This window comes from Magnolia sinica, chromosome 16 (genome assembly GCF_029962835.1).
Source record: "Magnolia sinica isolate HGM2019 chromosome 16, MsV1, whole genome shotgun sequence".
In the NCBI taxonomy this organism is placed as follows: domain Eukaryota; kingdom Viridiplantae; phylum Streptophyta; class Magnoliopsida; order Magnoliales; family Magnoliaceae; genus Magnolia; species Magnolia sinica.
The window spans coordinates 8,484,568-8,508,282 of NC_080588.1; the positions used below are offsets into that span (position 1 = coordinate 8,484,568).

Genomic DNA, 23,715 nt, shown 5'->3' on the forward strand with positions numbered 1-23,715 from the left:
GCCCCCCGACCAGGGGTCCAACCAAAACCTAACTCTTTTGCCATGCCTCACTGAGTATCTGATACAGCTGAAAACAGATGGGGTACTTGTTTAATGCCTTTCCAAATGTGTGAGGACCAATACAGCGAAGAGGGTTTAGTCCACCGTCCCATGAGAAAGAGATCATGTTTAGCAGCAAGAATGGTTCTCTATAGAGCAGAATCCTCTTTAGAAAACCTCCACACCCACGTTCCCAAAAGCATTGAATTAACCAGCTCCATATCCTTGATGTTTTCTCTCCCTTGAGAGTAGGGGATGCAAACCCTCTCCCAGTTTAACAGGTGGAATTTACCAAAAAGGGAACCACCTTGCCATAAAAAAGTCCCTCCGGAGTTTATCAATACTCAAAATAATAGATTTCGGGCATTGGAAAATAGACATATTATATGGGGAGGTTAGCTAAACAGCCCTTGATTAAGGTTAATCTACCGCCAAGGGATAGCAGACTACTCTTCCAAGATGAGAGTTTTGGTATACTTCTTTTTTTTCAAACGATGATGATATACCTTGATCTAGATCCTTCTTAAATGCCAACATCCACAACACCTAATCCCCTATAGTGTACACCCCAACTTGGGATACCTGGGAAAATACTCAACTTGGCGCTTCATTGCCACACCACATTTCCTCCCCAAAGAGCATACATGGTTCATCACCAAGTACACCAAATATTGCCTTAGAGAAGTCCTTCCCAACCTTGAATGCCGCTTTTCATAACCCTATAATGGTTACGACCCTAGTGTACCACCTCCTTGCTCAAACACCATATTTACACCCAATCACTTGCTTCCAGTTCCATGGACTGTCATCCTTAACCTTAACCACCAGAGTCGTTTTCCTCGTGATCGAGCGTTCATGTTCTTAAGTGATTTTTTTCCTAGCAACACAATTGCAACCTATTGCTTTTATTTAATGGATAGCTACAAGCCATAGTGCACAACTAATGATAACTCCACATGTTATGTAACGAATAGTTACAAGCCATAGTCCACATTTAACAAGAACTCGACTAATATTGGATAATCCAACAAGGTACATCCCATACATAATGGGCCCTCTATATGAACAAATTTGATCACCGTCAAAAATCAGCTAAAAGTGGTAGTTATCCTTCACCAAAAATTTGATCGGTATTAACGGTTGGCTATAGAATTAGTTGGCAATCAAGAACAAATCATATTTTTCTGCTTGTCAGCTAACCTCAAGGTATCACGTATCTGTATCGGTTGGTGTAACGGTGCCCTCCGATACCGATACGGATACGAGGGTGTAACGGCAATACGGAGGCGTAACGGCCCGTAACGGTGCAAATTTTTTTTATTGCCAAAAAAATATGGATTAAATCCGGAATATTCTAAGCATTCCAAATATGCATTCATTTATAAATTGGAACATGTTTATAGTAGTGTAACGGTCCACTCTTTGGTGAGAAGTTGTATCGGACTGTCTTATGAATTTATAAACCAGATAACCTGAATTTGACTACAAAACTCATATATTTAATTTTCTAAATATCTAATTTATATACTTAACAATTTGATATCATTTCTCCCAATAGTTCTTTTAAAAAATGAAATTAAATTCAGGTGGATCACGTTGCCAATTTGGGGCTGACTTGGAGGACCAATCCATGCCCCAAATAAGCCTCAAATTCATGCAATTTATTGACATTATCCCACTTGTGAATTGGTGGACATTTATTGGATAGTGAATCATGAAAAAAATAAAATCAAAAGGCCCTATTTTAAAAAATAAGCGTCCACAAATTAACAATTAAAACTATTCAAACAATTTGATTTTGGCATTTTGAGTTAGCAATTACAGTCCATAATTTAATTGGTAAATTTTAAGTTAATACATGTCTCGTGTACAATTTTTTAAGGGCCTGAATTAGGTAGGACTTGGATTGTGAAGTGTAGCACATGAGTGTCAAAGTTTTTTGGACCCCACTCGTGATGAATGTGTTATATCCACACCGTCCATCCATTTTGCCAAATAATTTTAGGGCATGAGCCCAAAAATGAGGCAGATCCAAAGCTCAGGTGGACCGCACCATAAGAAACAACAATAATTAAACGACTATCATTAAAAATTTATTGGGGCTACAAAAGTTTTAAATCAAGCTGACATGTGTGTTTTCCCTTCAAACACGTCAATGTGACCCTATTAACAGGTTAGATGGAAAATAAACATTACAGTGGACCCTAAGAAATTTTTAATGGTGAGCATTCTATAACCACTATTTCCTATGATGTGGTCCACCTGAGATTTGGATCTTACTAATTTTTTGAATCATAACCTAAAATGATGTGGCAAAATGGATGAATGGCATGGATAAAATACATACATCACGGTGGGGCCCATGTGGCACGTGTACATTTTATTAAAATGTGCCTGCCTGCGTAACTTGTACACAGTCCATCCTGCGTAATTCGTACGCAGTCCTGTGGGTCTGATCATGAGGTATGTGTTATATCTAAACCGTCCATTCATTTGACGAGCTCATCTTAAGGCTTAACACGGACCGCACTGCAAAAAGTAGTGGGGGATTGAACGTCTACCATTGAAACCCTTTTTGGGAACATAGAACTTTTGGATCAATATGAAATTTGTTTTTCCTCTTCATTCAGGTCTTTTTGACCTTTTGAACAGATTGGATAGAAAATAAACGTTATGGTGGGCCTACGAATTTTTTAACGGTGAAAATCATCATCTTCGCTGCTATTTTTGGTGTGGTCCAGACGATCTTTGGATACGATTCATTTTTTGGCTAATGCTCTAAAATGATATTTAAAAATAGATGAACGGTGTAGATATAATAAATACATCACTGTGGAGCCCATGTAACTTTGATCTCCTTTGAACCGTTCGTACAACTCAGAGCTCGAGGAGTGTCAGTGCTCGTCTTAACATGACACCTACCTACAGCAGCTATACTGGTGTGTGGTACACCAGTCAATCCTCTTTCGATTTCAAAAGAAAAAAACGGGAGAGAGGGAAACCGAAAAGAAAAAGAGGGAGGGAGAGAGAGCGAGAGAGAGAGAGAGAGAGAAGAAGAAGAGGAGGCCCGGGCCGCAGCCGCAGTAGGGTGAGAAGAAGAAGAAGAGGAAAAAGAAGGAGAGGAAAGAGAAGAAGAAGAACAGAGAAAAAAACCAGGTATGTTTTTTTTTTTTTCCTGTTTTTTTTTCCCCTATTTTCTAGGCCCGTAACGGCCGTTATGGCCCGTAACGTGCGTAACGGCCGTTACAGTCACAGAATCGGGAGGGTGCCCGTTTCGACCCCGTATCGCGTAACGGTGTCGGCCGTTGCCGTTACATATCGGCCGAATCGTAATGGATACAGGACACCTTGGCTGACCTATAAGGCTTATGGGAAGCATGGTGTGCCGTAAAGGCCATTACGAGGCTATAAAGGCTGTTACGTAAAGGCACCGGTGGCAACTATTACACGTTACAAGGTCATAATGGCTGTAACAGCCGTTATGGAAAAAAAATGACTCGTAATTGCCGTTAACAGCACGCTACATCCCCTATCAAAGCCATGATAGCCCCGTAATGGTCTATTATGAGACATACATGTTTTTCATACTTTTTAATCAACATTACGAGGCAGATACAGGTTTTTCGGGGGGTTTTTCAATAATTTTTTTTTTTTAAAAAAAAGAAAAGAGAAAGACCGAAACAGCCGTTATGAGGTCGTAACAGCTATTATGTCCCGTATCGTAAAGGTCACGGCGGTGGCCGTTATGGCCACTGTTACCGTTACGGAACACCTTGATGGGAAGAGATAAATGGAAGGTGCTTTCGAAGTTCGAGCCACATTTTGGGCTGGGTGATCTTGAGGGTGGCGGGTCTAGTTGTTGATTGCATGACAAGTTTGTGTCACGTCTGTGATTTTTTATTTTTTTTAAGGGGGGGGGGGGGGTTAATTGTAATTTACTGTTGTAACTTTTTAGAGTTTGTCCTTTCTAACCTTTGTATAGTTTTTTGCACCTCCTTGGCACTTCTTCTGTTAATAAAACTTTTTTAATCTTTCAAAAAAAAAAAAAATCATATTTTTCTGCATTGGAATTCTTGTACAATTGGTCATGAAAGAATAGTGGCATTTGTAAATTGAATCCAAGATTCTTGGACCAAAAAAGGGCAGGTAAATATGTGGGACTAAGTGCTATATTGCATTTTCATGATGGGTAGGAAAATACAAAATATGATCAATTATTGCTAGCACTAGATCCCACCCGGGTGCATCCAACAACAACCAATCATGTTAAGGTTTTTCACTAAGCAAAGAGAAGTTTATCCACCTGACTTGGATTTTGGCTTTCTCATAAGAAAAAGCAATGAATACTTCCTCAAGGTGGCACCCAGCTTCAGGCCGGATCAACCAAGCATTACACTTTTTGCTCAATGGGTTAATATTGAGAATAAAAGTCAATACTTGGAACTCTACAGGCATCTAAAATCCAGTAAGCATCGGCAAATTCCATATTTCACCTTAAGCATCCAAAGGATAGGTAAATCAAAAGTGCAAACAACGTCACTTCAGTTGAAACATTTTTGTATTGAAGAAAAGAACCACAGTCAGAACAAAGTATGATGCGGAAAAAAAAAAAAAAACAGAGCATGGAATTAAATACCTGCCGCTCACGCTGAAATCGCAAGATGGCCTTCCCAAACTCATCAAGATTATCATCTCGTTCTCCAATTCGCTTATCTATGAACACTGAAGACTTGCCACTTTGCTCATATTCCTTCAATAGAGTCTTTTTCCTCTGCTCCAGTAACAAGCATTGACGAATTAGCTTATGAAAACTAAGGATATACAAAATCAATTTATAAAAACAAAAAAACAGAGGGTAGTCCATGGACCACTGCTCAGGCCACCCTCAGTGATCTGATCCATTCATCCAAGGGGAAGATGGCAAATTGTGCGAATAGCGTGACTTCTATTGAAATGAAGAAAAGAAGATGCAAGAGTGCCCCTGAACAAGAAAGTACATCAGAGGGAGAGAATTCCCAAGAGAAGGTATCAGATGAGCCACCCTACTAATGGCAAAGGAGCTCACACACCATTGTCATTTTTACACAGGAGAGGGCAAAGCAAGATTTTAGCCTCAAAGCCAGGTTGCTTAGTTGATTGGTTGATCTAGCAGCACTTGCAAAAACAGAAAGTTAAAAAGTAAAGAGGTTGGTCTCGCTGAAAACAGACAGTTAAAAATAAAAGCAGTGAACAGAACACATTCTCCAAGCAGAAGCCATGTTAATTGGACAGTCAGAATCATCCGGTAGGTGCAATTTTTGCACATTGACAGTCCCAATTACTGTAGGAATCTAGGGATGGAACCATGTAAAGTGGATCATCCTGGACGGCAATTTTGGCTGATCTGGCAAATAAAACTGAGCTGACCCTATAAATAAAGAAACGAAGGCATGGAATCTGTGGTACCCTCCACCATATATGTGGCCTATATCAGTTATTGGAATCATTTATTGCCATGGATGGCACCTAGTACAACGAAAAACCCACCAAATGATTGATCCACTAGGCCCTATTATTGCCTATGAGCACGGTTCAAACACATACATAACAGTGGGCCCCACAAATTTTAGTGGAAAAAGCTTCCTTTCCTCGGTTCGAGCGCAAAACTTTCCGAACGAGCTCTCTCAACATCTAGTCAGCACCAAGAGGCAGCTGTATAAGGTAAATACCAGGGTAAATAATAATTATTTATTTACACCTTATTTACTATGGAATTTGAAAAACAAACAGAACCTTATACAATTCGCTTGTGCAGGGAATTGACATTGGCAAACATCACGATTGATAAATAAAACCTTCTTTTCTTTTTTTATGGTAAGACAAAAATACAACTTTATGCTATCGTGTGTTACCAGTGTGGAAAGGGGGGCACCATTTGATAAAACCATTGCACCAACCCCAATTAGAAATTGTGGATGTATTAGACAAAACTTCAAACTTAATCTCCTATCATTTTGACATGAATAAATTTGAAACCCAAACTAAACTAAATCAAAATCAAACACTTTCGTAGAACACATCAACAACCATGGGTTTTAATTGGAAATATAATCACCAACATATCGGTAAATATCAGCATTGAGACACCCCAGTCATGATCTAGGGATCCAATATTGGCATGCGAGATGATGGCCATAATGGTTGACAAAGGGCTCAAGATAAAGCAATGTAACACCTGATATTTGGTGTTTGTGAGGAAGACAATTCCATTGCTCATTCATTAGCTAAGGGTGTGTTTGGTTCGTGGAATTGAATGGTATTAGATGGGATTAACATCGTTATTGCTCAATGATTGCATGTCTAGAAATACCATGGCATTGTAGCCATCCAATTCCATATTTGGGATAAAATTCTTGCTACGGAAAACACTGGAGTAATCAAAATCATGTTTGGTGGACCATGGAATTGTAATCAAAATCATGTTTGGTGGACCATGGAATTGTAATCAAAGGACCAAATTCGCAACAGATGTCGCTCACTTGTACACATACATAACCAGAATGTCACGTGTAAACGGTGCATATGGATGGACGGCATGGATAAACACATGCATCAATGTGGGGCCCACATGTGTAGTGGATTTCAAAATCCATGGAAATCCTGCATGGGACCAAATGCAATTCCACCGGACTAAATGCAATTCCATCCCACCTAATCCCATCCTCTCGAAATGCTGGATGGAATTGCAGTGGGACAAAATGCAATTCTATCCCTCCTAATCCCATCTAATACCATGCGCCAAACGCCCCCTAAGGGTTTCCTATCCATTGTCTTGTTGGATTTTTTATGATATTTTCCTTTTCAAAAAGCTTCTGTAAATGCTAAAAAATGACATTATTTTGGATCATCATCGCTGATGTCATGTTTTATAAAATTGAGTAATCAAATGATTAAATTAATTAAATTAATTTATATAATAATTATTTAATAGTTGATAATTGGCCCTTGGCACACAAGGAACCTTGTTTTTATTTTTTCTTTTCTTCTTTTTTTCTTTCTTTACCATCGATGAAATCCTAGTTTAGATTGAGTTGTCATTTTCCCACAATAACGAAGAGGAACAAGGAATATTACATGACCATCAACCCAAAGAAATATTGTTGATGTCTTAAATATGTTAGTAACAAGGTCTGTCGATGCCATTGACAGACCACTGGCAGACCACTCGATGCCATCGAAAATTGCTCGATCCCATCGGAAAAACCAAAATAAATCCATATTGGTTGCTAGATTGTTTTAGATGTTTTCTCGATGGCATCGAAGGCGGTCAACAAGTCTTCGAAGGATGTCGATGCCATCGAAGTTGAGCGTAGAATTGTGTAAGTGTGCGATTTGTTTCATATTCTGGTTATGATAGTGTGTGTGTGTGTGTGTGTGTGTGTGTGTGTGTGTGTGTATATCCGGTGTAATCGGGATTAAAGTGAGATTGAGGGGTATTAGGGCTTTTTAAAACATTCCTAAGGGTTCAAGGGCATAACTAGTGTTTGAAGGTGATTTGAGGCTTGTTCGAATCAATAAGGTCATCTATCTCTTGTAATTCTGTTTTCATAGTGCATTACTTGTCACTTTGTGCCTTGGTTTTTTCTCGAAAGGGTTTTCCACGTAAAAATAGGATTGTTCTTGTTTGGGTTTGTTTGTGCAATTGCGTGTACTTTACTTGATTTGGCTTTGTGTGCGTTCACAGTTCCCAACAAGTGATATCAGATCTAACGTTGGGAAGCAAATCAAATCTAAAAGCAAGGTATCAATAGCATCTAACATGAAGTTCGATGTAGATAAGTATTTTGGTAAAAACAATTTTGAACCATGGAAGATTAAGATGAACGATATCCCAGTTCAGCAAGGATTGGACGAAGCTCTCCTTGGAAAGCGACCGGAAACTATGTCAATAGAAGCATGTATAAGAAAGCTAATATATCTATTCAGTTGTGTCTAATGGATCGGGTCCTCTATAATGTTATGAAAGAGAAAATTACAATTGATAAATGAGGGTAGTTAGAGAACATCCATGCGAAGAAATTTCTTAAAAGTTGAAAATCGTTTGTATCCGAAGCACAGTTGTTCAATCTGAGGACAGCTGAGGGGGATGACGTTGAGACCCATATTAGTAACTTCAAAAAACTTGTTTGCAAGCTATTGGATGTGAAGGAGACAATGAAAGATGAAGACCAAGCACATATTTTGTTGAACTCCCTTCCAGTGTCATATGAGTCGTTCAAAGACTATTTATGCACCAGTAAAATGACCATTAGTGTTGAGACCGTTATCTCAGTCATTCAGTCGAAGGCGATGAGGGAAAAAAAAAAAGCGGTGACGTGAGTAATTCTACATATGCGTTGGTTATGAGGGGAAGGAATTATGAGCGAGGCAGTGGATCTTCACGATCAAGGTCCAAATTCAAGAGTAAAGGCAAAGGAAAGTTGAAGTATTGGAATTGTGGTATGACAAGGCACATGAAGAATTATTGTAAGAATCCTAAGTCAAGGAAAGAGAATCTAGAGACTTCTTCTAGGGAGGCCAACATAGCATAATCCAGTGAAGAGACAAATGGTAGTGACGTGTTAACTAAATCAAAATCCGGAAACTTCAATGGAAAATGGATTTTGGATACAGGGGCTTCGAACCACATGACCCCTCATATGAGTTGGTTCACCAGTTACAATGAATGCAATGGTAGCCAGGTATTTATGGGCAATGATAATGCCTATAAAGTGGTTGGTGTTAGATCGGTGCACATCAAGATGTTTGATAGCATGGAGCGTATCTTGACCGAAGTAAGACACGTTCCTGAGTTGATAAAGAGTCTGATATCTCTGGATGCACTCAAGGCACTAGGGTGCAAGTTCACTGGGTTCGATCGTGTCCTTAAAGTTTCAAAAGAGGCACTCGTAGTCATGAAGGCAAGGAGAAATGAAAACTTCTACAAGTTGATTGAAAGCACTTCATCAAGTAGAGTTGCAGCAGCTGTAGTGGATTCCACGTCTACACGTATGTAGCATGCAAGCCTAGGCCACATGAGCGAGCGGGGCATGAAAGTACTTTCTGACCATTGTTTAATTATAATCTTTAAAAGCATTGATTTTAGTATATACGAGCATCGTATATATGATAAACAGTCAAGGTTATCTTTTAAGTCTGGAAAACATGTGTGTAAATGGATTATGGATTATGTGCATTCTAATGCATGTGGGCTGTCGCCCGTAGTTTCTGGTGGAGGGACGACTATTCCAGAAAGGTGTAAATCTACTTTATGAAAAATAAATCCGAGGTTTTTACTAACTTCAAGCAGTGGAATGTGATAGTGGAAAAGCAAACAGGGCGAAAGGTGAAAGTGTTGAGGACAAATAACGGTGAGGAATTCACTTCTGGGAAATTCAATCGATTTTGTGGGGATTAAGGAATCGTAAGGCACAACACAGTCTGGGAAATTCAATCGGTTTTGTAAGGATGAAGGAATTGTGAGGCACTATACAGTGCACCACACACCTGAGCAGAATGGTGTGGCTGAGTGAATGAATTGGACACTCTTGGAGAGGGCCCAATACATGATGAGCAATGCTAGGTTGGGTAAGGAAATGTAGCCTAAAGCCGTTAACATGGCTTGTTACTTGGTGAATCAGTCCCCTTATACAGCTATTGATTGTAAAATTCCAGATGAAGTGTGGAGTGGTCAGCAGGTAGGCTACTCGGAGCTGCGAGTATTTGGTTGCAATGCTTACTCTCATATACCGTCAGTTAAAGAGATAGGTTGAAACAAAGGGCTAAAAAGTATGTCTTTGCCGGCTATGGAAATGGTGTGAAATGGTACAGGCCATATGACCAGGTCACGCGAAAAATTATCCTTAGTTGTGACATTAGGTTCGACGAAGGATCCTTGTTCTGTAAGGATAAACACAGAAGCAGAAAAGTTGATTATGGACATTCAGATAGACAGAGATGAGATACGGGCTGATACTGAAATGCAGACAGAGGTACAGAAGCAAGTGGAGCAACCACCTGTGAGAAGGAATCCACCAAGAGATCGTAGGTTACCAGTAAGATACAGGGATGACTTGAATGTTACATTTTCCCTCATTACGAATAAGGGAAATCCGTTTACTTTTTAGGAGGTTCTTGATGATGTAGATGCCGAAAAGTAGAAAGCAACAATGCATGATGAAATTGACTCTCTGTACAAGAATAAGATGTGGGAGCTGGTGGAACTTCTCATCGATCGTAAAACGATTGGGTGCAAGAGGATCTTCAATAAGAAACACGATAGGCATAAGGCAAGACTGGTAGCGAAGGGATACGCTCAGAGAGAAGGGGTTGACTTCACTAAGATATTCACGCCCGTGGTGAAGCAAGTATCTATCGGATTCATATTGGCATCAGTTGCCCAATACAATCTTGAGCTGGAACAAATGAATATAAAGACTACTTTCCTGCATGGTGAATTGGAAGAATAGATTTACATGAAGCAACCAGACGATTTTAAAATACAATGGGCAAAGAACAAGGCTCGCATGTTGAAGAGGTCGTTATACAGCCTGAAACAGTCGCCTAGACAATGATACAAGAAATTTATTTATTTCATGATGAGTCAGAGGTTTATCAAGAGTAAGTATGATCATTATGTCTATTACAAGACACTGAGTGATGGAAAGTTCATTATCTTAGTACTGTATATTGATGACATGCTTATCATCAATCATAACATGTCTGAGATTGATATATTGAAGACTCAGCTATCAGGGACATTCGAGATGAAAGATCTGGGAGCTACAAAGAGGGTTCTCAGCATGAACATACACAGAGACAAGAAGATGAGTAGGCTATGGTTATATTAGGCGGAATACCTTGAAAAGGTATTGGTGAAGGATGGGATGGACAAGGCAAAGCTGGTTAGTGTTCCCCACGCGGCTCATTTTAAGATTTCTTCTAAACAGTGTTCTGAAACAGATGAAGAAAAGCAAGTTATGTCTCGAGTGCCTTATTCGAGTGCGGTTAGCAACTTATTGTATACAATGGTCTATACAAGACTAGATATTTCACATGCGGTGGATGTTGTTAGCAGATATATGTCTAACCCTAACAAGCAACACTGGGAGGCAGTGAAATAGCTTTTTCAATACATTTGAGGTACGAATGACTACGTTTTAACATTTAAAAAATTAGGGGACGAATTAGTAGGCTATGTGGATTCAGAATACGCAGGCAATGTGGAAAATAAAATGTCAACTTTTTGGTTACTCATTTGTGTTAACAGGTGGAGCGATCAGTTGAATTTTGAAGCTTCAATCTGTGGTGGCTCTTTCCACAACCAAAACTGAGTATATGACAGTGACAGAAGCATTCAAGGAATGTGTTTGGTTGAGGAGAATGATAAATCAATTGGGGCTTCAGCAAGAAGTCATACTGGTTAATTGTGACAGCGAAAGTGCGATCAATTTGGTTAAAAATTCTATTTATCACTCACGTACTAAACATATTGACGTGCGTCGTCACTTTATTTGATAGGTGCTTGAGGAAGGGGGTGTGATTCTAGAGAAAGTCCACACAACCGTGAATTCAACTAACATGCTTAAGAAGGTGGTTTCCACAAAGAAGTTCAAGTTCTATACAACTTCTCTAGGCTTGGCAAAACCGTAATAAGGACGGAGTGTGCACGAGAAGCAAATGAAAAGCAAATTAGAGATGATGACAGCTAAGTAGCTATGGACATTGAAGATTGAAGACATGGTGGAGATTGTTGCTGATGTCTTAAATCTGTTAGTAACCGGGTCTGTCGATGCCATCGACAGATGCTCGATCCCATTGGAAAAATCAAAATAAATCCATGTTGATTGCTAGACTGTTTTAGATGTTTTCTCGATGGCATCGAAGAAAGCTTCGATGCCATCAACGGGTCTTCAAGGGATGCCGATGCCATCAAGGGTCCCATAGAAGTTGCGCACATAATTGCGTAAGTGCGTGATTTATTTCCTATTCCGGTTGTGATAGTATATATATCGGGTTTAATCAGGATTAGGGTGAGATTAAGGTGTATTAGGGCTTTCTAAAACGTTCCTAAGGGTTCAAGTGCGTGGCTAGTGTTTGAAGGTGATTCGAGACTTGTTCGAATCAGAAAAATCATCTATCTTTTGTAATTCTGTTTTCACGGTGCATTACTTGAAGCTTTGTGCCGTGGTTTTTTTCCCACAAGGGTTTTTCCATGTAAAAATCGGATTGTTGTTGTTTGGGTTTGTTTTGTGCGATTGCATGTAGTTTGCTTGATTCCACTCTGGGTGCTTCCGCAGTTCCCAACAGGAAATACAGTATGCCCGGGTTTCAGCTGGTACAAGTGGTGCCCATGTTTCAATTATCCAGGCGACTGGTTTGATGGGCACAAGCACGCCCACAAAAAGAAAACCCCCCCTCATTGGAAGATCCTAGCCATCAAAACGTGCCCTTTACTCTGGACCTTTGCTGTACTTCCATTCTTAACTGTCTATCCACTAGCCACAAATTCAATGGTCAGGACTATCCGACCGAGGAGATTATCAAGATATGGTCCATCAACGGTGTAGACCCAGCAGACCAAAGCTCCGAAACACTGAAAGATGGTCCCCATTTGCACCAAAAGGAAACCAGAGTACGTACACCAATAACATCGAGAGAGATAGAGAGAGAGAGATTGTACCTTTTCGATGGCTTGGGATCGGGCGAGGCCAATGCGACGCTCCTCGCCTTTGCGCTTCTTGCCGAGGATGTCGAACTTGCGGCGGGACCATATCGACTCGAAGGGATTGTTCTGACCTTTCTCTTTCTGAGGGTTTTTGGATTTCATGGCGATGGAATTGGAAGCAGACAGTAGCTTCTTCATGCTCTGCTTCTTCTTCTTCTTCGATGGGTTGGATTCCATCTTCTTCTTCGCCATCACAGAGAGAGAGAGAGAGAGAGAGAGAGAGAGAGAGAGAGAGATTCCAGGGTCTAGAGAGACAGATTCTAAGGTTTTAGGGTTTTAGGGTTTAAAGAGACAGATTCAAGGAAAATCCACCCCTGGGGCCTGTTTTTGATACGCAAGACAGCGTATCGCAGTGGGTAAAACTCGGAAGCGACTTGCCTGTAAACCGGGTAACTGGTATGACCGGTAAGCCAACGCTCTGTGGAGCCCAACACGATGGTAGTGTTATATCCACTCCCTCCATCTGCTTCGTCACCTCAATTTAGAACATGAGCCCAAACACGAGAGAGATCCAAAGACTAAAGTGGACCAATCGAGTTAGAATTGAACGGCTGGCGTTGAAATCTTAGTGGGGTCCACGAGTTGTGGATTAAGGTTAAATGGGAAGCGAATTGCGTACTGAGTAACTCAGTACGCGTGATTTATTTATTGTATCCACTCCTTCCATCCATTTTACCAGTAATTTTAGGGCTTCGATGCCAAAAATGAAGTAAATCTAAAGCTCAAATGGACCACACCATGGGAAACAGTTAGAATTGAATGTTTACCTTTAAAAATTCTTGAGCGCTGAAAGTTTTGGATAAGCTTATATTTGTGTTTTCCCTGCATTCATGTTTTTTTTTATCTCGTGAGCAGGTTGGACGACAAACAAAAATAACTGTAGGGTATAGCAACGTTTCAAGGGAGGAAATCATTATTACCACTGTTTCCTATAATATGGTCCACTTGAGGTTTGAATATGCTTTAATTTTGGTCTAAACCCTGGAATGAGAAAAACGGAGGGAAGGCATCTAAACTGGACGTAGATTAGCTACCGAACACGACAATAGGGCGTCCATTGAAGTGACGTGACCATGTTCTTTGGCCACGCCATTATATATTTGTTGTATCCACACCATTCATCCATTTGGAGAGATCATTTTAGGTCATTAAAAAAAAAATGAGGCAAATCCAAAGTTTAAGTGGATCCCAACAAAAAACAGTAGGAACAGTGACGCCCACCATCGAGACCTTCCTACGGCCCAACATAATGATTATTTGAGATCCAACCTGTTTATTAGTTAAAACAGAAATGGAATAAGTGAAAACACAAATATCAGCTTGATTGAAAACTTCCATGGCTCAAAGACATTTTTAATGGTAGATGTTCAATCCCCACTTTTTTATGTGGTGGGGTCCACTTGAGCTTTGGATCTGTCTCATTCTTTGGTTCAAGCCCTAAAATGATCTCTCCAAATATATAAACAGCATGGATACAACACATACATCACAGTGGAGCCCACGGAATGTAGTAACATCACTTGAGACTAGATGCTGTCAGGTTCATTAGATAATCAACGTCCGGATGGACCATATATATTCATGGTGGGTCCAACAGAGTTTACTCTGTACAGTGAGAGTGTTATGAGTAACTCGGTACTCAGTCCGATTTCCATTAAATGTGTTACAAGTAACTCGGTACTCAATCTAGCTGTTACCTGTCAACAGCTTAATGGGTGTTAACCTAACTGCATGGGCTCAACTTGATGTATTTTTTGTATACCCCTGCTGTTCATATGTTTTTATATCTCATTCTCATTTTAGAATGTTATCATAAAGCATAAGAGGATTCAAATATCAGGTGGACCATACCAATAGAAATACTATTGAATAACTATTAAAAACATTTTATGGGATACGTAAGTTTTGGATCTATATGATATTTCTGTTTTCCATTCATCCATATCTTCTTGAAATTATCAACAGTTTTGATTGTAAATAAACAATACAACAACCTTAGGATGGGCCCTTTGGATTTTTTAATGGTGAGGCACTCAATCACCAGTGTTTCTTGTGGTGATTGAGTAACACCTGCACATCATCAAGGTGGGCCCTAAGGTAGGAGTAACACCTAATTAGCGCCCAGGTTAAATGTGTTTTACCTTCATCCAGGTGGGAAACACCAGTTGGCGAGCGTCTTCATACAGGCGTCAATGCCTTCATACGAGTGTCAATGCAACGCACGGATTAGGTACTACCCTCACTTGCTTGGAGCTCGGGACTGGCAGAGGCTCCGATGGCTACTGAGGGGCCACCGTGATTTATAAGTTTTATTCACACTATATATCCATATTTACATATCATTTTAGAATGCTGAACCAAAAAGAAGAACCCAAAATAAGACAAATCTAAGGGTCAAGTCGACAACACCACAGGAAGCAGAGGTACTAAGGATGCCCAACATTGAAACCTTCTTAGGGTCCACCGTGTTGATTATTTTGCATCCAACCTGTTTATATGGTCATGTACAATTGGATGAATAAAAAATAAAAAATAAAAAACAGATATAGTCTCGATCCAAAACTTTTGTGGTCTCCATGAAATTTTCAACCGTAGGAATTTAATTCTCACGTCCATTTGGAAAATAGACATTCCTTATTTTTGGCTTCATACTCTAGAATGATATGTACAAATGGATGAACGGTTTGAATAAATTTCATACATCACAGTAGCCCTTTAGTGGTCCTGGAGCAGGCGAGGGTAGTTCCTAATCCACAGCAGTCAACGCGCCGGACGCGGATTTCCTGCTAAAGTGAAGCGGAAGCCTTTCTCAGGAGTTCCTGAGAAAGCACCAATGCTATGTATGTGAGAAATCCAATCCGTCCATCTGTTTTTCGAGTTCATCTTATGACGTGCGACAGAGGACACAATTTGAGAAAATAAATGCATATCATTGAAACTTTCCTGGGCTCCACCTTTGTTTATATGATGTGGAAACCATTTTATATGTTCATTCCTAATGGGATGAAGTAAAACACCAAAAAGATGGACTGATACAAAAGTTTTATGGCTATAAGAATGCTTCAACAATGCTATGCCAATGACCACTGTTTCCTCTTGTGTGCCTCAGTTAAGTGTTGGATACACCTCATTTTTTGCAACTAGTATAAAATGAGCTCTAAAAACAGATGGATGGGGTGGATTTTTCACAAACATCTCAATGGGCCCCACCCATCACAAGCATTTCGCGTGAAGTTGCTGTGGAAAGATGCTGGCTGGGGCCATCGAGATGTCTGTGAGAAATCCACCCCCATCCATCTTTTTAAGAGCTCGTTTTAGGACGTGCGCAAAAAATGAGGTGTATCCAACACTTAACTGAGTCACACAACAGGAAACAGTGGTCATTCGATGAGCACCGCTGAAGCATTGTTATGGCCATAAAACTTTTGTATCGGGAATGGCTTTATAAACAGTTTGGATAGCATATAAACAACCCAGAGTCTAGGAAAGTTTTAATGGTGAGAATTTCATTTCCCAATTTTCCCTCTCATGTTACCTACTGGAGTTTTGTATTCAACTCATATCTGGTCGCACGTCCTAAAATGAGCTAGAAAAATGGATATACAAAATGGATTTCTCACATACATTGCATTAGGCCCCACCCAGCATCCCTGGCGCAGGAACTTTATGCCAAAGGCTTTTGTAGTAAATCTGGGTCCCAATGGGCTAGGTTGGCCCCTTAGGCTTTCCGGCCAGGCTAGCTTTTGGCCTAACTTTGAATTCGAGTATCTAAGTTATAGATTGCCTGTTGAGGCTAATAAGCAACCTACGACTAGATGGTGCTCCATGGCCACCATGATGTATGTGTTTTATCCATGCGTCATCCTCATTTTTAGGGTATGAGTCCAAAAACTGTGGCAGATCAAAATCTAAGGTGGACCACATTGTAGGAAATAGTAGTGATTGAAAGCCCACCATTAAAAAGCCTCTTGGAGGCCATAAAAGTTTTGAATCAAGCTTATATTTGTTTTTTTCTCTTTATTAAGGTCTTTGTGACCTAATCAACAGGTCGAATGGCAAATAAACTTTACAACGGGCCTTCAGAAGTTTTTAATGGTGGGCGTTCAATCACCACTCTTCCCGATAGTGTGGTCCACTTCAATATTGGGCTCATGGCCTAAAATAGTGATTCAAAATAAATAGACGGCAGGGATAAAATACATATATCATTGTGGGGCACACGGATCACCGTCCAGTAGCTAAGCAGCTGAGTGTCAGTAGGCAATTAGCGTCCGGCCGTTAGGGGCTGCGCAAGCCAAGCTCAGGTGGGATTAGGAAGATGGGGTTGGACCGTGCAAGCAAAGAGTGGTGGCTCAAGTAAGCCATACCCTAATACGTGTGTAAAATCCATTCCAACCACCAGATGTGTCACCCCCTGTCAGGCTCATGGCTTAAACACCAGTCTCATACATGAATTGGGGATAGGTCTGATTTTTAGGGGGCTCGTCTAAATTTTTGTATACAATCGAATGATTGGACTTGATTTCATATAATCGTTATAGTAGGCATGTAAAAAATCCATACTGAACACCTCTCACAATTGTTTCACTTGTCTCCTACTATGAACACTTGTCCCCTTCCCATGAAGTTAGCATTTAGGGGAGGGGATCGAGATCTTGGGTAGGTAAAAAGGGTGATAAATGGTGGTTGGCTTGTGCCCAGTCAACAGTCTTTTTGGCACCATTTTATTTGACAAAATATGCTCCTTGACACTCGTTGAAATGAAAAATGAAGGTAGGAATGATCGATTTGATATATTGGTTGCATCCGGGAGCTGTTAGGAGCCCTTAATATTTGGTTTTGTAGTGCTTTACGAGTCAAAGAACTTTTTATTGAAATAATGTATAAACGGGGTTAACCAGGGAGTCTAGATGATCGACCATGATTTGATTGGTCAGGTTTTAGATCTACCGACTAGGTTTGTTGGCTGTTCTTATGATGTGACAAGAACCTTGCCCATTTGATCAATCAAATTTTTCCTGATCCTCAAATTGCCAATGGTGATTTTATCGAAGCTCAGCTAAAGTCTAAAGAATTGTTTAGTCTCACTTTGGATAAGTGTCTACACGCACATATATCTATTGTATATATGGCTAGAAAAGGTACTATATGCATACAATAACTTTTCCCATATACATATGGGAAAAGGTACCCTAAGGTTGTTGGGAGCTTCCCTTGAAATCAAGCTCTATTGCCCAATTATGATGTGTATCAAACATCCACAGTGTCTTTAGTAGATCCCCTCTAAGTTTTGGTATGTCTCAAAAATCAACTATATCTAAAACTCAGGTGAGCCAGATCATCTAAAACCACATAAAATCATGCCTAAAACTTCAATAAGCACTTGGTGGAGGGAAACTTCGGAGGGAACCAGCTATTAGACGGTTCGATTAGTCTTTTGCGCCGATACCCAATTCAGACGAACAATTTGCACGTCAGTATCGCTGCGGGCCTCCACCAGAGTTTCCTCTGGCTTCGCCTGCTCAGGCATAGTTCACCTACTTGAGTTTTGGAATAGTCTAAATTTGGTGTGACCCCTTATCCAGTTGTTTAAACCTCATCTCAGTAGGCATGATAAACAGTCAATAAACCTCATCTCAGTAGGCATGATAAACAGTCAAGAAGGTTTCAATGGGTAAGCATCCAATCTCAAGTGTTATTTGTGGTGTAGCCCACCTAAGTCCTAGATTGGCCTGACTTTTAAGCACAATGTCCATTGTGAAAGAGTGCATCTAATTGATGGAGTGGGTGTCCAACAAACATTAAGGTGGGACCCACAGAGCTTGATCTCATGGGAAGCTCCCATGAGATAGACCTCATGGTACCATTTCCTTACACACATTCAGAGCAAATCGGGTTTCTGTCTTGGAGCCCATATCAATGTTCAATGGTGGGTTGGGTCAACCTGTGGGCCAACCAACCAAACTGACTTAAAAAGCCCAGCTTGGGTTGAAGTTATTGGGTTTCTAGCTAGGCTTAGGTCAGAAAATGTGGGTCATTTAATTAAATGGGTTGGGCTTGGTTTGACCATAGCCTGACCCAATTTGCTTATATAATCTAATATGCATAAATAGGCTTCTCAAGCAATCCTCACTATCCAATTATATTGATCAACCACTCCCAAGCATCTAGTTAAACGTAAAATGGAGTCCTCCAAATAAATAAATAGATGGTTAATATTATCTTCTCAATTCATTTTTTTGGTTGTGCTCCATCCCCAGTTGGGCGCACAACTATGACATGTGATCAGTTAAAGAGTCACAAAAATTGGTGCAAAACTAGCACAAAAGTCTAGACCATGTAAAAGAATAGTTTTGCTAAGCTTACATGTGTTTACAACCATATCATCTATTAGAAGAAATACATAAAATAATTTCTAACTTCACACCTATTTGAAGACGATTGCAAAGGAAGAGGAGTTCAAATCTTTCTACCGGGGTAAGATGCGGACCTAGTCGCTATCTTTAAGATCACGCCTCTTGGTTTAGTGGACTGGTGCAATAGATTCCTCGATGCGCTGCCTCCAGGATACAACACCCAACGTAGCTACCTCTAGCATGCATAAACCAAATATGAACCCAACACCCAACAATGAGTCATATTTTCGTATGCCCATAAGAAGAAAAAAGGGAGAAAAAAAAGCAATCCATAGATTTATTTATTTTTTCTGCTAAGTACTATATTCTTGTGATGTTGTAATCGAAAAGGACCCTGGCAATGACCCTTTTATGGAGCACCAGGGCTGCACACGCCTGGTTAATTGGCTTTCGGGTCGGGCTAGCGTGCACATACGAACTTGGGCATTGGAGAGCATGAATCACATAGGGCTGAGAGAAGTTTTATATATGCACATCTCATCCTCCTTTCTGGACTAATGTTGCACAAAAAGACAAAATAAAAAAGGTACACAAGAATGTGAATAAGGACAAAACAAAGCACATTTTTCTTTTCTCTTTTTTCCTTCATCTTTTTATATATTTTTGTTTGAAGTACTTTAACAATTCCCCATTTATTTTTAAATAAAAAATCTAGGCATAACAAAGTGCTATTGTGCATATTAAAGGTGATGAATTGTCTTAAATCCCACTTCATGAAACGTGTTTGAACTATCAGACAATGATGAACTAGGCCTTGAACTAAATGTCTTTAGTGTATACTATACACGAGATACACACAACAATTAAGAGTTTAAAGAACGTTAAAAGCTACACTTTGTGGCCATGTGCAATATATCAATTTCATGAGTGCTATAAAGAATTAGCCCAATTCTCATGGGAAGTGTTTTCAATGCCCTGGCTTGGATTAATAGGAGGATTCCATGTGGAGACATTACGTGTTTGGCATACGTAGAATTTGTACTCACACCCGAATAGATTTGTGTCTGATCTTCCTTCAGCATTACGTATTTTGTCATTAATGTGATGGTACGGACTCTTATTAGGCCCTTTAAGGGGATGAATTGTCGGATGCGATGTGGCCATAATCAACATGCCCATTCAACGAGGCAACGTGCCTGGTACATCTATAAAAAGACCTGTCGAGTGAGCGTATCCTATCTCATAACTGGATATGATCTCATCCGCGAGTCTGACTCTCACAATCCTTCTAAAATGGGAGATTTCCCAGAGACGTTCGGAGAACCAGTAGCGATCTAGAAGATTCCAAAGACCAAGAGGTTGAATCGACATCCAAGCCAACTTGGATACAATCTTAGACCTGAATCGTAAAGGGACGATTGAACCTATATCAGGTCCTGTTCTACATGATGATCAGAATCAAGAGAATGTGAGATTTGGTCAGTCCAAATGACAAATCAATGTTAGGGGTCAAATCCCTCCAACACTCCAAACCATCACCATCACCATTTGAATGGTTAAACAAAGAGAGGTAGTTTTGTTCCAGATTGTCCAACACCTCGAAGTTGACAAGATGAGCCATCAACAGAGATATTAACTGTCCATGTTCAATAGAGATCAACCCTTAAGCACCTTAGACCTCGGCTTGGTTGTCTTCATTAGAGGAACTTTGGTGATCTCGGGAATAATATTCAATGAGCCACGAAAATCTTCGCGAACAATCCGCGAAAAATATTTAAAAAGCCAATGAGTTCAGAGCCCTTCCTTTCCAAAGCATGTCTTGGTTTGCTAAGGAAAAAGATTAGGTATCCGGAAAGCCCACACGAACAACAAGGGGTTCTCATCACCTCAGTAAAGCTATGAAATGAGCAAAAGAAGAAGAGCTCGAGGCCCCGCACCAAACACATTTACCTACTTTTATATTTACCTTACTTTCATGTCTATCTTACTTTTCCTAGTATAGTTCGCTACTGCCCAACGACTCCTACTACAATACATTTATCTTAGGAGTAGGCTAAATATCTATAACCTTAAGTTGCAATGTCATCATGTTCGTTTAAGTTATGATTCGGTTGTTTATACCTCGGTTATATCTTATTGATCACCTGCCTTGATTATCTGTTTCGATAGGCGCATCAAGTACTTATTTTTTTTCTCGCTTTTATTTATATACGGTTATAAAGCATGACAGTTGTAACTGGGCCAAGATATTAATAAAATTGATCGTGTTTAGTCTTGCTTAAATTCCTTTGGTGCAAACCTTCTATTCTAATTAAAAAATACCACATTAAAGCACTGGTGTAATAAAAAAAAAAGTCCTTAAGCCGGTCGATTATACATCCACCAACACAAGGTAAAAAGAACTCATCCACGAGAGCAAACCCCTACCCTTGTACAAATCGCCTGAGTACATAGCACATCAATCGGTGGTCGAGAGGACCTTGGATCTCGATCTAGTCTCCAATCTGTCCATCTTGACGTATGAGAGGGGTGGGGGGACAAAAAATTCAATCAAGAAAAGAAAACCTTGAGTCTAGCATACTCAGGCATGCCCACATAATCATATATGCACACGTACATCCAATCTAAGCCCTCGGTCACACAAGCGGACCCAACTAGCTGAATTGAGCTCAACAGGAAGCGGCGTCACTCCCATACTCATATAAGTAAGTTCATGAAAGGTGTCTTTATAATAATTATCACCCCACCTAATAGTTATAAACTTAATAAGAGATAAACCCATTCTTAATATGTTACAAAGAATAATATTACTTACATCATAGAGAGAGACTCGGAGATGTGATTTCTCTTTAATTTTGTATTGCATTTCACCTAAGAATCACATGAAACATTTTTTTAAAAAACCTTTCAACCTAATTCTTTGGACCTCTATTCCTTAAAATGGATTAAACTAAACTTGTATAGCTCACTCCATTATGGAATATGAAATGGTTGATTTGAATAGTTGGTGGAGACACATAATAGATTAAAACTTTGTTGATCAATATACTTATAAACACCTCACCTGAAAATGAGGTTAAAACTGCTCTTCGACTTAAGTCAGATTTCGATAAAAGGGCATCTGTAGGACTCGACACCCGTCAAAGGACTATGTGAGTTGGGCGGGATGCATCTTAGATAGGCCTTGGGTATAATTGACGGATTGGAACAACATATCTGCCGGCCAACCCATCCGATTCTGAACAAACTGCCAGGATCCTTAAAGAACTCAGAACATGCTTCATTCTGATCAATCCACCTCTCGTTAGCCTGAATGGCCTTAAAAGCCCAAATTGGGTGGCTAGTGAGGGTCATTCGTAAGACTTGAAGATGATCAACAGATTGGATTGACAAGCCCTCAACCTATTTAGATTAGATGTTGGCTGATCATTCGATGTGTCTGGGAGTTATGAATCAATCGAGACACTTCCCAAAATCCAATGGTACAAAATTTGTACGAAAATCAAGCTAGAAGAATCCTTGGTAGCTCCTGAAGATGATCGTTGAATCTGATCGGCCGACCCTAAATCAGACAAATAGCAAAGCAGGGTTGTGCACCTTGCCCTCGGAGACACACAACCCCCTTGTGCATCAACTGATGTGTAAAAAAAAAAAAAACCACAACAAGCCTTGAAGGGCCGGTTAAGGAAAGGCACCAATAGTGGCACATGAAATGATGACCTGCAATAAAGAGAGTCTAGTTTGCTATAAAAAAAATACACATAGGTCTAAGAATACCTATGGGCCTACAATCAGCCCAAGGTCTATTTAAGGACCACGATTGTGGGCCATTGGATGGGTAGTAACCAAAGGTGGTGAGAGGCAGAGGGCTCTTGCCAACATTCTAGGCCAATTATGACTGGAGTTAGGGCGATCCAAAGCTAGCATGCAACCACCAAGGGGTTGCTACATGTGTCAAAATCTACTCTAACTCACATCCAATTTGAAAAGGTTTGATTGTGCCGTCACTCTGCCCAATTGAAAGCACATACAATTAAAACAGAAGAAGCTACTAAAGTCAAATACTATGGTTAGAAATGGGGACATCTAACTATCATTTTTGTCAAAAGAGGGTGTCTGCTTTTCCTCTTTTCCTTCTTACATATCGAATCAATCAATACTCCACTTCGCACATCCCAAGGAAATTTGTAACAATAATACATACTGAATATTTATGTGCTTCTCTATTTTTTACTTAATGCCTTTTCTTTTTATTTTGCCTACTAAGGATCGTGATATCATATTATGTATGGCTAATGTAGTAGTATTAGAGCTTGGTTGAACCCTAAAAAAATCGTAAAATCCTATAAAGTAGAGACCATGCATTGCACAAGTAGAAAGGAGTGCCTAACCCCTTCATTTTCTATAACAAAAGCCTTTATCCTAAATATACGGTGCAAATCAACAATAAGAAGAGTGTGTGGGAGAATCTTGTGATCCTCCAGCCCATAAGTGATTCTATGGTTTCTAGCCACCTATAGATTTCAAAGCTTCATTTGGCTAGTGGCGGCTCCAGTCTAAACTTATATATATATA

General features: G+C 40.0%; 1 protein-coding gene across 4 annotated transcripts in view; it reads right to left on the reverse strand.

The window, feature by feature from the left end:
• The window catches only part of LOC131229663 (uncharacterized), a 57,176-nt gene extending 44,108 nt beyond the window's left edge, over nt 1–13,068 (reverse strand). For 3 of the 4 annotated variants that reach the window (XM_058225654.1, XM_058225653.1, XM_058225652.1), the window contains exons 1-2: nt 12,740–13,068; nt 4,676–4,810 (exon numbers count right to left, since the gene is read on the reverse strand). In XM_058225654.1, the coding sequence (XP_058081637.1) occupies nt 4,676–4,810; nt 12,740–12,976 (372 nt within the window). In that variant the 5' untranslated portion in view covers nt 12,977–13,068. The remainder of the gene's footprint in view (nt 1–4,675; nt 4,811–12,739) is intronic. The other variant, XM_058225651.1, reaches the window with a different exon arrangement.
• Between the last annotated feature and the right edge of the window lie 10,647 nt (nt 13,069–23,715).